We start from the raw sequence: 15,509 nt of genomic DNA, 5'->3' as shown, positions 1-15,509 counted from the left end.
CTCATTCCTATGCCCACATGCAACTCCTGGCCATGACATGGCCTGTAGGCCAGGAATCGCCTGTAGGCCAGACCAAGGAAGGATGACAGATTTCCTCCCTAAAATGGACATTAGTGAACCAGATGGGTTTTTACGACAATCTGGTGGTTTCCTGGTTGTCATGGCTGAAACTAGCTTTTTTAAAAAAAAGATTGTTGACCGAATTCAAATTCCCCTTTTGCCTTGGTTGGATTTGTATTCATCTCCAGCTCATTAGGCCTGACCTCTTGATTACTAGCACAATAACAATCATTATGCTACCTACCCACCTAAGATGGGGATATTTCTTAGAGTACATCATACGAAATAAGGTGGACCAAATTATGATTTCTTGGTTGATAACTACCAGCGGCAAAGTCGCTGAATATGACAGAGGTGGGCAGAGTCTGATAAAAGATATATAGACTTGCATTTAACATCAGATCACTGATCTCTGTTAAAACAGCAGGAATTACACAGGGTCCTTTCTTTATGGAGATGCTTATTCCATTATGAGAGCCATGGCCAAAAAAGCTCCCCACTAATAATGGAGTATACAGAGAATAGATATAAGAATTGGAAGATTAATCAATTATAAAATGCAATAATCACAGATCTGAACACACACAAGCATTTAATAGATTTGATTTTCAGATTCAAAAATGTTTCATTTCTCTTAACAGTGGAATTTACCAAGTATGTCTTGCAAGTTTGAAATTCCTTTTAAAACACTACCACTGCCACATTTCATAGTATCATACAGAACAGGTGGTAGTCATTTGGCCCAGATTGCCAGAGCATTCCTAAAAAGAGCTTTCCAATCACACCCATTCCCCTGCTCTATCCCCATAACAACTCCGCAATTTTTTTCCAATTATATATCCTATTTCCTTTGAAAATTACTATTGAATCGACTTCCACCACCCTTTTAGGAAGTGTATTCTAGATCAAATCTCATTCCATTCATAAAATCTTCACCTCCTCACTGTTATACAACTGGCGTGAGAGAAGCATTATCGTAATATACATACACAGTATATTCCATATATTGTGAAATATACACAATATATAAAATGCATATATTTCTACACATATCTTATGTTGAAAATGGTGAGTGGTCTCAAAATTCTAGTGGTAGTGTGCCTCTAGACAGCACCAAGTGTAATGTGATAGGCTGCTGAACTCCACCTTCCCTTTCTGGACATTTGCAAGTAGAATGCCTTCTTTATTATTTTAAGTTGTACTCTCAATGAATTGAAGCTCACACAAAGCTTCATTCAACTTGCAAAACGTTAAAACACCAGATACACCCAAATTTTAAGTGAAAAGAGAGGCAGAACTACATTAAAACACCCAAAAAGTGAAACAGATTTACTGTAAAGGCATTGTTTATGACCAAGAAGCTTGAATGAATGAATTGTTCATGAACATGAACAATTTATCCCCCATAAATCTTTTGTTTTCTCCTAATAGCTGGTTCTGTCCTATGAACCACACCCTACCCCCCAAACTGACAGCTGCCAGAAATATTAACTCATGAACCCACAGAGAAAGAAGGATGACTAGCATAGTTTGTGGTGAACTATGCATGCACTTCCAAATGCTCTTAAGTGCTCAGAAACCTGCAAGTTGAGCTTGATACCAGCATCTATGATCCTATATTTGGAGTGACATCTCAAACTGGGAATGAATTCTGCCCCACTCCCCGCCACCTCCCAAAAAAGCAAACTACACTCTCCTCTGCCCCCTCCACCACCATGAAGCAGCAATTTCATCCACCCAATTTTTAGACTTAGGACTCCCCCCAACCATCCAGTGGACAAAACATTTATAGCCACCTCCTCCAAAAAAACAACTCTAACCTCTAACACCCAAACCAAGAAGCAGCTCAGAGCAACTCAGCAAAATCTCATATTGCACCATTCGCCCACCTTTTCTGCTATCAGTCTCACATAGCACCAATCCCCTACAGAGACAAAATTCTAGCCCAATGCCACTCCTCCACCTTCCCATCCATCTCCTCCTTCCCCCTCCCTATCACCTCTCCCGCATCAAGTCAATGTATCTCTATGCCTTTAAAACTGTTTAAAAAAATGTAAAAAACGCCTGTGCATGCAACCAAACAAAATATTGATCAGAATTACAGAATTTTGAAACTGATGAATCACTTGGGTAATTAGCCCTGCATGTTTTCCCTACCCAGTGGGTATATTTCCAACAATATCCACTTTATTGTTCTCAGTCAGGTTCATCGCAGCAGAAACACCAGTGCTGATAATTACCTAAAAATAAAAACATAAGGTTACAGCCAACATTTTAATTGGAAAAGATATAGTTTTTTTCCAATATAGTAAAAGTGAAAGCACCAGCATGACAATAATAAGCTAGAGAAAAAGCTACCTATGCCAGGAAAATAATCAAACGTGGTTTGCTTCACTGATATGCGATGTTATCATAAAAGACCACATGGCACAGTCATCTGTGATCACAGAGCAGAAGAGTTCTCCCCAGCATCTTGGCCAATATTTATGCCTCAATCAACATCGTTAAACAGATTAGCTGTCCATTGTTGTTTGTGGACAAATGCACATTACTGCATTTCCTAGATTACAACAGTGTCTGCACTTCAAAGTACTCTATTGACTGTAAAAAGCATCGAGACATCCAGAAGTCACGAAAAGTGCTATGTAAATGCAGGTCATTTTTTTGGCCAGAAATTGCTTCAATTACAGTTGAAATCACTTATTGGGGGAGAACAGGAAAGAGAGCGAGAGCGCGCGCGCCAGAGGGGAGGGGAGCGAGAGCGCGCGCGCCAGAGGGGAGGGGAGCGAGAGCGCGCGCGCCAGAGGGGAGGGGAGCGAGAGCGCGCGCGCCAGAGGGGAGGGGAGCGAGAGCGCGCGCGCCAGAGGGGAGGGGAGCGAGAGCGCGCGCGCCAGAGGGGAGGGGAGCGAGAGCGCGCGCGCCAGAGGGGAGGGGAGCGAGAGCGCGCGCGCCAGAGGGGAGGGGAGCGAGAGCGCGCGCGCCAGAGGGGAGGGGAGCGAGAGCGCGCGCGCCAGAGGGGAGGGGAGCGAGAGCGCGCGCGCCAGAGGGGAGGGGAGGGAGAGCGCGCGCGCCAGAGGGGAGGGGAGGAAGAGCGCGCGCGCCAGAGGGGAGGGGAGGGAGAGCGCGCGCGCCAGAGGGGAGGGGAGGGAGAGCGCGCGCCAGAGGGGAGGGGAGGGAGAGCGCGCGCCAGAGGGGAGGGGAGGGAGAGCGCGCGCCAGAGGGGAGGGGAGGGAGAGCGCACGCGCCAGAGGGGAGGGGAGGGAGAGCGCGCGCCAGAGGGGAGGGGAGGGAGAGCGCGTGCCAGAGAGAAAGGGAGAGCGCGCGAGCGAGGGGAGGGAGAGCACGAGAGCGCGCGCCAGAGAGAGGGGAGGGAGAGCACGTGCCAGAGAGAGGAGAGGGAGAGCGCGCGAGCGAGGGGAGGGAGAGCACGAGAGCGCGCGCCAGAGAGAGGGGAGGGAGAGCGCATGTGAGAGAGGGGGGAGGGGGACCATGCGCGCGAGAGAAGGTGGAGGTAGAGCCGCACGATATGGGAGGGAGCGCGCGCGTGGGAGAGAGAGAGAGAATGTTTCATGGGAGAGAAATGTAGACAGACAAGGTAAAACCCGTTAAGAGGCAATATATTTTCCCTAGTTTCAGCTAACCAGTTGGTGAGTAAATGATATGCTCAAGCAGTCATGTGCAAATAATTTGAGTCAAGATGTAAAAAGCGGGTTCACTAATGACAAAAAGAAAAACAATTTCTATCTGTTCAGCAGAGCTGCCAATGCATAAGGTAAAAATCAGCTTAAAATAAAAAGGAACCTTCTACTTACCACGATGAGTTCCACAGGAATTGGAGCAGGAAATTTAGCTTTGCATCGGTCATTCAATTCTTTTACCCCCAACAAGATGATAATACAAATTGCCCCAACAATTACTGCTGTAATATTAGTTTTTTTAATATTGGAACACACAGCAATAAAAGTCTGGAACACAAAATAGAATTAGCCATTAACAAAGTGCACATGAAAAGCTACAATGTGAAATTTCAACAATTAGCAGGTAAATAAGACACCAAGTCACTGCTCTATCAGAGCCTCACAGCTTTCAGAGAAAATGAATCCCCAGGAGGAATAAAATCCACCTTTGGCTTGGAGGAAGAGCCATTTATTGGGCACCCGAAAAACTGCTATATGCTCAAGATTAAAAATAGTAAGAAAAAAAACTGAAGATGGATAAATAAACAAGTGGAAAAGATGGTTTGATTTTTCCTCTTCAAAATTATATTAGAACAAAACATGAACTTCTTGAAGGTTTGTAAAAATGTTAAGGTTTAAAAAAAAACGGTATACAGCTACTTACATAAATTGCCGACAGTGGTCCACCAAATCTTTTGGTTTTGATTCCCAGAAGGTACTTCAACTGAGACACAAAGACATGCACAGCTGCAGCAGTAGTGAAACCTCGTATTAAGGGTTCAGCCAGGTAAACAACTACAAACCCAAAACGTAGAAGCCCAAGGCACAACTGCTCAAGAAGAAAACAAATTAACCTGATAGAAATAAACCAGACACAATCAAAGTAGAACAGATTTTTCTTTACGTTCATCTCTGTCTGCAGATGTTTTTCAGCTGCAGCAGTTTCCTTTAACCAGGAAAATGGGCCAATCAGGGCCATGGATTTGTAAAAGAAACTTTATCCATTGCAGCCACACAAGTTTTAGTTCTAGTCAATGTTTAACAATCAAAGATAAGAGAATCTCAATGCAGATAAGTATCAGTTCACAATTAAGCACGGCAGTAAAGTTTACATCGCAATTCTCTTTTGGCTTCCCTAATCTTCCGATTACCTGCAGAATTCCCGAAAGGAATGCTGTGGCTGCTGCTACTTTAACTCTCATTGCATCTCTTGCCTCATGCGACTCAGATGTATTAGTTGCATTCATAGGAGAAATATCAAACATTTCATCAGGTGCAAGTTTTACAGCAACTCCACCAACCATCAAACTGATTACTGCAAAGGTGCCTAGGATAAGGAACAAAAAAAAACTTCAATTGTCATTATGACACTGGCTCCTTCTATTTATGCTAGAGATTCTACCCTGACAGAGTATTTTTTGGCTTACCTCTACTTAATTCTAAGTCCAACAAAATGTCAATGCAACATGTAACATTCATAAGAAAAATAAGGTTCCATTTTGAGTGTTAGATTGAAAACAACCAATACTAAATGTTAAACTGATTATCCGATTTGTTAAAATTGGAACTTTTCAAGCAAAAGACTGAAAAACACAAGCACTGGCTATGCAATATTTAAATCAAGGAATAACATTATATTGCATTTCTTGAATGTAAAAAAAAAATCAATTTGCATACATTTAAAATAGGGCTATTAATTCCACACTAAGTACGTGATAGGACTTGATACAAAAGCAGAACATCGGCAACATCACATTCCTGTCAGCACTTACTAAATTCAACAATTGCAGAGGCTGGCATATTTTGATAATATTTACAGTCCAATGTGTTGTGTAGTTGAATCTTTAACCTGGAGGTGATGCCACCCCCAACTGAAATTTAAAAGGGATAATTTAAATGAAGCAGAAACTTGGTTCCCAAGCCTACAACTGCAACTTTTACCCCCAGCCCCAGGAACCAGAGCCAATAAGCCTTAGCATCTTCCACTGGTTGGCTGAAACAGCTCCTCTAATGGCCAGAGGGAAGGCTGCACACTCCGAGACAAGGGATCAATAACTTGGTATGGACTAGTAAGAGCAGAGAACAACACATAATACTGGAGAAATAAAATACATGACCTGGAGAAAACTACAAACGAAACCATAGAGAAAGAGAGATTCAATTATGAATTAGAATTGACTACAAGCACTTAGGCAGTTAACTAGTGGATTGATTCACCCATTTTATTTATAAAAGTAGCCTCAACCATAACATCTGTTTTTTTATTCTTTCATGGGATGTGGGCATGGCCCATCCCTAATTGACCTTGAACTGACCAGGTTATTTCAGAGGGCAGTTAAGAGTCAACCACATTGCCGTGGATCTAGTGTCACATAAAGGCCAGACCAGATAAGGATGGCAGATTTCCTTCCCTAAAGGACATTAGTAAACCAGTTGGGTTTTTAATGACAATCAATGATAGCTTCATGGTGACAGACAGATTTATTAATTGAATTCAAATTCCACCAGCTGCTGTGGTGGGATTCGAACCCATGTCCCCAGAGCATTACTGGGTTACTACTCCAGTGACATTACCACTATGCCACTGTCCCCCCTCTACTTCCCCTCTGGTCTCACTACTCCCATGGTCTCAATTACAGACAAGATCATCTCTGACCACTTCCTCTACCCTCATATCCACACCATCCTAATCTGTGCACACCCAACTTCCTACTACTTTGCTTCTGAAATAAACCCCCAAGTCTAGCCTACGGCCCATGACTTGCTATAATACTTCTGTAGTTATCAATCTGCTCCACCACTCCCTCACCCCCCAACCTCCAATACAGCCCTTACTCTATTTACCAACCCTTCTCAGTCAACTACTGGCATGACCCATCTGTGCTTCAAGTTTAAGAGGCACAGACATGAGCATTTTTGGCACACAAATGGTTGAACCCAGCATGATCTACTGGGTCATGCCACTGGGAATCCCTTTCTATTCCAAGAACATCCTGCAGAACAAGGATAGTTTCTTCCATGATCATGACCTTGCGCTCTTCTCCCTTGCCTCTTCCACCTGCACTTCCAACACGTATAAGGACCTCATGAACTATGTAACTAAGATTATGACCATCCATTCTGCTGCCTCTGTCAGATCTCACCTTTACCCTTCCCATCAAACCAAATCTCCACAATAGCTTCCTTTTGTCTCAGCCTTAAACCTGTATCTAGCTTCTCTCATCCTCATGATCTCTCAAGCTGCTTTTATCCATGAATCCCACGGTTTTCCCCCTTGAACCCACCCAACTTAACTTCCTAGCCTTGGTGCTGCATTCCAGGCCTCAGGAGGGTCCTCCTCCCATTCAAAACAGCCACAATACGCCTCCTTAAAAAACTCATGCTGGATCACTGAATTTGTGCAAATTACTGCCTAAACACCTTCTTTCCTCAAAGTCCTTAAGTGTGTTGTCAACTCTTAAATCCATGTCCATCTTTTCAGCAACTCAATGTTTGAATCTTTCCAACTAAATTTCTGCCCTGCCACAGCACTGAAATAGCCCTAATCGAAGCCACAACATCCTCAGATTGTGACACATTATCGCTTCCTGACTTCTCTGCAGCCTGTGACATGGTTGACTACACCATCCTCTAAAATCTCTTCACCAGAATCCAGATCGGTGGGACTGTGCTCAAATGATTCCACTCTTACCTATTCTATCATGACTATGTGACCTCCAAAAAAATGGCTTCTCATTCCCAACCCCTTGGCCTTGATCTTCATCATCAACATGTTCCCCCATGGTGATATAATCCAAATTACGAGATCAGGTTCAACATATACGCCAATGTTATCTAGTTCTAACATGTGGCCAGCTCTCTCAGCACCTTGGTGTTGTCAAACTGTTTGCCCAACATCCAGTCCGGCCACTAACTTCATACCTCATCATTAATTTAATCCTCCTTCCTGATCAATATCTCAGCTTGAACAAGACTATACTCAATCATTCTATTTTACCCAAAGCTGAGGTCAGCTTTTCAAATCTATACCCTCGCCAACACAAAGTCAATCAACTTCCATCTCTAATATTTCCCATCTCAGCCCATCATGTGTTACCAAAATCCTCACATATGCCTTCAGCACTTCCCAGATTTTACTATTCAATGCCCTTCCGGTTGGTCTCCTATCTGAATTTCAGCTCAAGCATATTCCATCCTGCACAAAGTTTCTATGCAGAGTCTACACTGGCTCCCTATTGCCCCATGCTTCCAATTTAGGCTTCTCATCCTTGTGTTTAAATCCCATCATGGCCTCCCCTCCTCCTCATCTCTAACTTGCTCCAGCCCTACAATCTTCTGAGAATGCTGCATTCCATCGACTGCCTTCTTGTGCACCCATCCAACTCCTTTTGAATCACAAATGGTGGACAAATTTTCAACACTCTAGACCCTAGAATCTTTCTGCAGCTCCTTCAACCTTCCTTAAAACTCATTTCTGATCAACCTTTTTGACATGCATCTCATACCATTGCATTTTTTAAATTCAGCATCCATTTTTGTCTGAATATACTCCTGTAAAGCACCTTGGCACACTTTTCTACATTAAAAGCACTGTATAAATGTAAGTTGATTAAAACAAAGCAGAAGAATGTTACGTGTCATTTTAATCATCAAATTGACTAAGTAGAACAGTGGCATGTCTAAACTCAAATACAACATACCTATTGACACATGTCTTGATGACCCAAAGACCATGTATAACAGGACAGGAAAAAATGAAGTATAGAGCCCAAATACAGGGGGCACAGCTGCCAATATGGCATATGCTAAACCTAGACAGAAAAGAAAAAACACACAAATACAGCTGGCATTATTTAATAAAAGAACAAAAATACCACCAAATAATAGAGCAGCCAGGTGGAAAGCAAAATTAACAAAATGTTGGTTGTAATTCATAGGTCTATCAAGTTATTTATACACAAAATATATTGCTCAGTCAACTTTAAAAGATGCCCAAATCAAGCACTTAATTGTTCCTATTAGAATTCTTCAACTTTATAATTGAGTGTTCTATACAAAGTCACTCCACAGATATTGCCCAAAATATGCTGCAAGGAATACATTTTTTTGCAGTATTATGTGCTAGATTTTTCTAGTGCAGTATCACATTCTTTGAAACAACTGACAACAGGCCAGTGTTGCACAAGGCAAGAGGCTCACTTTTGGTTTGCTGGATGGTCATTAGTGGCCATCAAATGATTTTCATTGGGAAATGCACATTAAAGTTAACAAGATCCAAAAAAAGTGACAGCACTTTAATCATTATTATAATTTGCTTCAAAAATTAAGCTTTAAGAATCAACAGCATAATTTATGCTTTGGGAGCACCCCAACAATGCTCACTGATTTCCCCCCTTTCTAATGTTAATGTTTTAATTACTGGTTTGTTGCCAGCCTTTAAATCAACAAAGCTACAATTGTAAAGCAGAATACAGCGGATGCTGTAAATAAAAACAGAAAATGCAGGAAATACTCAGTAGACATGGCAGCATCTGTGGACAGAGAAAGAGAGTTAACATTTCAGATCCATGACCTTTAATCAGAACTGGGAAAAGTTAGAAATGTAATAAGTTTTGAGCAAGAAGCGATTGGGTAAAGGGACAAAATGAAGGGCTGTGATAGGGTGAAAGACAGAAGAGATTGAATGTCAGAAGAGTTAGTCTAAGACGACCAAGGGGAATGGTGATGGGGCAAGAAAAGAAACAAAAGATGTGCCCAGATCAGGTGGAAATAAGGGAGCAACTCAAACCTGCAAAGGGAAGGAAACAAAATGTTGGGGGTGGGGGGTGTGAAGAGATCATCTCTGTGCTCAGCCTACTGCATTGTTCTAGTGAAGCTCAATGTAAGGAACAGTACCTCATCTTTCAATTGGGCGGTATACAGCCTTTCAATTTCAGACTGTGACCGCACTACCACCCACAAACCACAGTTTTGGCAAAAGGTCATCGACCTGAAATGTTAACTCTAATTCTCTTTCCACAGATGCTGCCAGGCCTGCTGAATATTTTCAGCATTTTCTGTTTTTTAAAGCTAAGATTGTATTTGCTGCTTAGTGTCATTGAAATGATCCTAAACAACCTTAAACAACCTGCCAATTAGTTCTACTATATTGAAGGCATTCAAGTAGTTTGGCAAGCATGTAACTAGCAATGAATAAGTAAAACTGACTTTAAATATGAGAAGGAAGTTAGCAATGAGTCAAAAGCCAGAAGGAACAATAGTGATATTATGTTATATTATTCGTAAAGAAATAAGAATTATGAGAACGTACATCCGGGGTGCTACATTTTGTTGCTGCACTGCAGTCATGTGCTGAGTAACAGTCTATCAGTTCACCAGCTACATGGTGTGCTGAAATAAATAAATTTGATGAAGCTCTAGCATTTTGAGTCTAAAGTGTGAATATTTCTAACTTACCGGAACTAAAAGACATAAAAGGTGAGCTTTGACACCTGTTTTTAAAGTGGTGCATCGAAGAAAGCCTTCAACTAACTCCTAAACAGATTAACTGGTCATTTACTTAATTGTAACACATTCCCACAAATAATGATGAGGTTTATAAGATATTTTGGGACTGTGGCTTTAAATTTAAGGTAAATGAAGGGGGCCATGTGACCTGTTCTACAGTCTGCCTGACAGTAAGCCTGGGTAACTTGATTGTTAGAGATTATAGGAAGGCTTAGATTACTTTATTGAAAAGGTGATGCAGGTATTTATGCTTGGAGACAATGGCAGCAGTCTCTGGTTTTGCAATGAGTTGATCCTGAGTCTCCCAAATTCCAGAAAGGTGCTGTAGGTATCAAGTTGTAAATAGTTGTGCTATGAACTGTCCATTTACTTCTAAGATGAAAAAGATTTGGGATCAAGGATAGCCAATTAGCATTTCTACCTGGATGCAAGATTAATGTGTTTCACATTATCATAGGGAAGAGGGCTGGGAAGCTATTTTTGAGATCAGGTTACAGGCTCCCTTACAAATCAATGAATATCAGAGACAGGCAGTAGAGGTTTTGTGGTCAGCAGAGAGAAAAGCATGCTTGACATTGCAAACTATCAAAGTCAGATGCACCTTGCAGCCTTTTACAAATTAACATTCATCACCACCAGCAGTAAAATATGTTCTGGAGAGTGCAACATGTAATTATGTACAAAAGGGAATGTTCCTTTCTGTAGCTTAAAGTATAAGTTGCCAGCCAAAAGAAAGTGTTTAATCAATAGTGCTTTTCATCATTTGTTACAGTAAAAGTTTAACACGCAAAATCTTGTTCTGCCATTCTTTCAGCTATCAACTGGAAGTTTGAATTTTTAAAAACATTATCAGTCTCTATAGAGGTCATAATGGGAGCTTGTTGTGCACAAACTGACTGCTGCTTTTCATACACTACAACAGTGACTACACTTCAAAAAGTACTTTATTGGATACAAAATGTTTTGGGAGGTCTTGGCATTGTGATGTATTTAAATACAAATCTTTATTTGTAAGAGGGAATGAGTGTTTGAGAGTCCAAGTAGGAGGTGGTTGGTGCAACAATGGAAAGGAGTTTGAGGAGATCTGTTCGTGAGAATACAGGGGCAAAAAAAGGTCAAGAAGTGTTTAGTGATGAACAGCCTTTGACCCAATTGCTGCTTTCATTCTGCAGAGCCTTGTGTGTCAGTAAAGTAATTAATTCCACTTTACCACGGTTGAGAGATTCAAAACTTTGGAACTCCCTTGGTTCTGATTTTCTCCCATAATCTTCATGCTTTAAAAACTCAAGTTTACCACCTCCTTGATGATTATTTCCTAATTTACCTTATCTTTCAGTCTTATCAATGCTGTTGATTGTGTTCTGCACAATGGATTTTGGTCTTTTAGCTTAGTTTAACATTATTTTGTGTTGTTTAAAGATCAGTGATTATATTCAATTCAACATTCAGACATATTTACAAAAAATGTGCAGATTGGAATTTATTTTCTCCTATTTACACAACTTGCATGTTGAACAATAAATCTTGGAGGCTGTTGGTAGACTAGAGAAAGTGTAGCAGTCCTCATGCTATACAATCCAACTGAGCATGAGCAGGACCTAAAATACTGAAAAATAAAATCTAATAATAATTTCCAAACACATTTTCACTTCAAAAGCATAAATAATTTTCATATTTACTTTGAGGTAGCTGCATCACTCCAGTGCTCAAACCAGAAATTATGTCTCCTAATAAATACTCCTTTACTGGATATTTGGGTAGCCATTCCAGAATGGGAAAAAAGCTGATGAATATTGACTTGGCCTTCTCTGTTGAACAGCTAGAGAAAACGAAATAAATAAGTATTGTGGTTAAGTAATTAGAATTCCGCTGAAATAGAAAATTGGCATGAGCAGGAGGTAAGGTCTTCCACACAGTGCCCTAATAAGCTTTGGACCAAGTGCTTGAAATTTATTTCTGGTGGATGGTGATGAGAGTAAGTTTTTTTTTGGTGTTGTCAGGTTAAAGTAGTGGGCAAGCAGGCTTTCAGCTTTATTTCAGGATAACTTTTGCAGGTAGGGAAAGTGGATGAGAATTTTAGAGTGGAGGGCCATGATGGCTAAAGGCTCTGGCACTGAAAATGGGGCAGATGGTGGGGTGCCACACACAGCAGGAAAGATTCAAACATCAGAACAGTGTGCTGGGACATAGGGTTGAAAGAAAGTAGCAGGGTGAGACAATGGAGGGACTTGGTCTATTTTGAAATCAATGCCATGGAAATGGTGAGCTAATGGAAGTCAAAAGGATGCAAGATATAATGAGCAGCACTTAGGAATGGATATTGTGCATTTGATGGAAAACTTAGCCACAGAAGAATATTTTACTGGCAGTAGTTTAACATACGAGTAAAGACAACCAAACATTCAGAAATGGAAATAAGTGACATTGATAACAGAATATGGGGTTTGAAGCTTAACTCAGGGTCAACCAGGATACAGATGTTTTACACTGTAGGGTCTAGCATAAACAATCAGCTATTTAGGACAACAGAATTAAGGCCAAGATACAGAAACTCCATTAGTTGCTAAATAGGGAGGTTTTGATGTTCACAATGTTCAAGCTGGACAAAGTTCTGTCTCACTTATAACTCAATGTGAGACAGTCGGATAGCAGGAGTCAAGAATGGTGGAATGCAATATTCCTAAGTTGTGCAGCGTGCAACTACAGAATCGGGATTACACCACACACAAGCAATGTTCCCTTTAAGATGTGCAAGTGTGTAACTGTGCAACAATCTGAAATGGATCATGCAGTGTAAAAGCCCGCTGCGCATGACAAACAGAAATTTGAGGGCATGTTGGAGGAGGGGTACAGCTCAAATTAAAGCACATTAAAGGAAGCATGGAATCATGGAATACCCTAGACATGATTGCACAGCCTCAGAAAAATAAGCCATTGGAGTGCATATGTTCATTATACTGTGACAGGCAGGATGAGAATCATGAGAACACAATTTAAACACGTTCTAAGTATTCAAGGTTTCAAACTGGTTAGGAAGGATACAACCGTGGCATATTAATTTAAAAACAGAATTCATTGTTTATAAAGTAATAAAGAACTACAATGTTTTGTACAGTACTAAGATACGTGTCAGAAGGTCCAAGGTTAGATTCATTTTCTGCATTAAGTTAGTGCTCAATTTTTACAAGTAACCTAGTGTCGCAGCTCAATTGAAAATGAGCAACAGACCATTCAGTAAGAGCACTGACAGTTAATAAATAGGAAGATAAAACAATTATCCCCTAGACTTAATACTAAAGATCTCAAGAAATTTGCATAACCTTTGTAAATAGTCACAACGTATGCCAGAACTGACTCATTCTGTAAATGGGTGCTTCTACTCACTAATGCAAAATGCCAAATAACTCCAAACAATGGCTGCTGTGGCTAAGTACTGTTTTTATATGAACCATAATTATTTATTTCAAATATATCAGTCATACTGCATTTCATCTACTCATATTCGCACATTACACATACCACATTTCAGAATTTTGCATCATCAAGCTTGATGAAATTCTGTTGCCTGAAACTGCATAAAGTTTGCATAGAAATTCAGGGCATCACTATATAATAATCTCGTACAAAAACAATGCTAAAAAGATTTATAAAAAGTTAGGTTTTTAACTTGTCCAGGAGCAGTTTTCTATGCTCTTGCATTGCCAAATAACGTATGCCAATTGACAGCTGGTGTCTTACCTGATCTAATCAAGTGAGACAAATACATGCTACAGTGTAACAGACAACTAGAGAACAGAGAGACTGGTGAACTAGGTAAATGTGGCATGCAATTTAATGACGATAAATGTGAAATGTTGTGTACTGGATGGAACAACGTGGAGAGGAGGTTTACCAGCATGATAATTGGGATGAGAGATTGGAGAAACTGAGACTGTTCTCCTTTCAGTATACAAGGTTAAGGGAAGACTTAGATATTCAAAATGTTGAGAGGCTTTGATATTTCTCCCTACTTTGTTTCTTCTGGCAAGTGAGTTGGTAACTACAGGTCATATTTATAATAAATTTGCAGAGAAACTAGAGGGAAAATAAGAATTTCTTCCCCCCCTCCCAACCAGAGGGTTGTTAGGATCAACCTGAAAAGAATTGTAGAATCAAGTTTCATAGGAGCTTTCAAAAGGCAACTAGACATATTTTTGAAAAGGACTAATTTGCAAGTTTATGGGGGGAGGGAGGGGGGGGTGGTTGGGACATGAGCCAAAAGACCTAATTTTGTGTTGTAAGATTCTATAATTCTATGCCAAATTGTAGATAGATTAAGATACCTGATGTATCAAGTGCAAATGGCACCAGTTAATCTAATCCACATTGAACCACGCTTGTGCATAACTGACCTCTGAACTCACTGAAACCAAATATAATGTCCTTATGCTGGCCTAACTGAAATCAATTAACTCAGTGCAGATGAACCTAGGATCTTTCTATTCATGGCTCATTATCACAGAATTAACCAATTAGCCATTTGGGGAGTCAGAGTGAGAACTCCCAAAAGTGAAACGTATTTCCACGAAAAGTCTAATTTTCCTTTAAGGTGGTTACGGAAAGTAAATTCTAAGTAGGTCCTCCTACTGAAATAACACTTGATTAATTTACGATGTCATATGGACAATGGAACTAGTTACTGGAGGTAACACCTGAATACAGTAAAGAAAATTGGTTTTGCTGTTGAGTCAAAGACACAACATCAAAACAGGGCACATTAAGGGGAATTGGTTCTGTGCATGTTCATTGTATCACAACAAAAGTACTTTTAACAAGCCTTCCAACAAGATAATGTTTATCAGCAGAGTTTAATGCAAGTTTCACATGGCATAGTCCCACAATAATTTGGTGAATTCATATCAGATTGCCCTACACTGCAACTTCCAACCTACACTTCCCTCTTCGGGAGAGTTTGGGAGGGCAAATTTGAATAAATTAATGGCAAATCAATGCTGGTGGCTAACTACAGAGCGGGTCACTCATTTGGACAGTGATGTAAGTGGCTTCAGAAGGAGAGAGAGAAATTACAGTTCTTCAAAACAAAACAAAGGAAATCAATAAGACAAATTTTATTTCAAGGAAAAACAAAGTGCTGGAAAAACTCAGCAGGTCTGGCAGCATTTTGAAGAGAGAAACAGAGTTAATGTTGAGTCCAATATGACTCTTTCAAAATCCAGTTCTTAAGAGTCAAACTGGACTTGAAACATTAACTGTTTCCCTCTCCAT

General features: G+C 40.6%; 1 protein-coding gene across 6 annotated transcripts in view; it reads right to left on the bottom strand.

The window, feature by feature from the left end:
• slc26a5 (solute carrier family 26 member 5) overlaps positions 1–15,509 on the bottom strand; it is a 74,823-nt gene that overhangs the window by 23,207 nt on the left and 36,107 nt on the right. For 4 of the 6 annotated variants that reach the window (XR_013578111.1, XR_013578112.1, XM_078553229.1 and 1 more), the window contains exons 3-8: positions 11,924–12,063; positions 8,438–8,548; positions 4,889–5,064; positions 4,402–4,566; positions 3,873–4,025; positions 2,218–2,300 (exon numbers count right to left, since the gene is read on the bottom strand). Coding sequence is in view for 4 of the 6 variants with exons in the window: in XM_078553229.1 (XP_078409355.1) it covers positions 2,218–2,300; positions 3,873–4,025; positions 4,402–4,566; positions 4,889–5,064; positions 8,438–8,548; positions 11,924–12,063 (828 nt within the window). In the remaining 2 variants the exon portion in view is untranslated. The remainder of the gene's footprint in view (positions 1–2,217; positions 2,301–3,872; positions 4,026–4,401; positions 4,567–4,888; positions 5,065–8,437; positions 8,549–11,923; positions 12,064–15,509) is intronic. The other 2 variants (XM_078553232.1, XM_078553231.1) reach the window with 2 other exon arrangements.

Source organism: Cetorhinus maximus, chromosome 12 (genome assembly GCF_964194155.1).
Source record: "Cetorhinus maximus chromosome 12, sCetMax3.hap1.1, whole genome shotgun sequence".
Taxonomy (NCBI): domain Eukaryota; kingdom Metazoa; phylum Chordata; class Chondrichthyes; order Lamniformes; family Cetorhinidae; genus Cetorhinus; species Cetorhinus maximus.
Note: the sequence above shows the minus strand (reverse complement) of the source record. Positions and strands in the feature narration are given on the sequence as shown.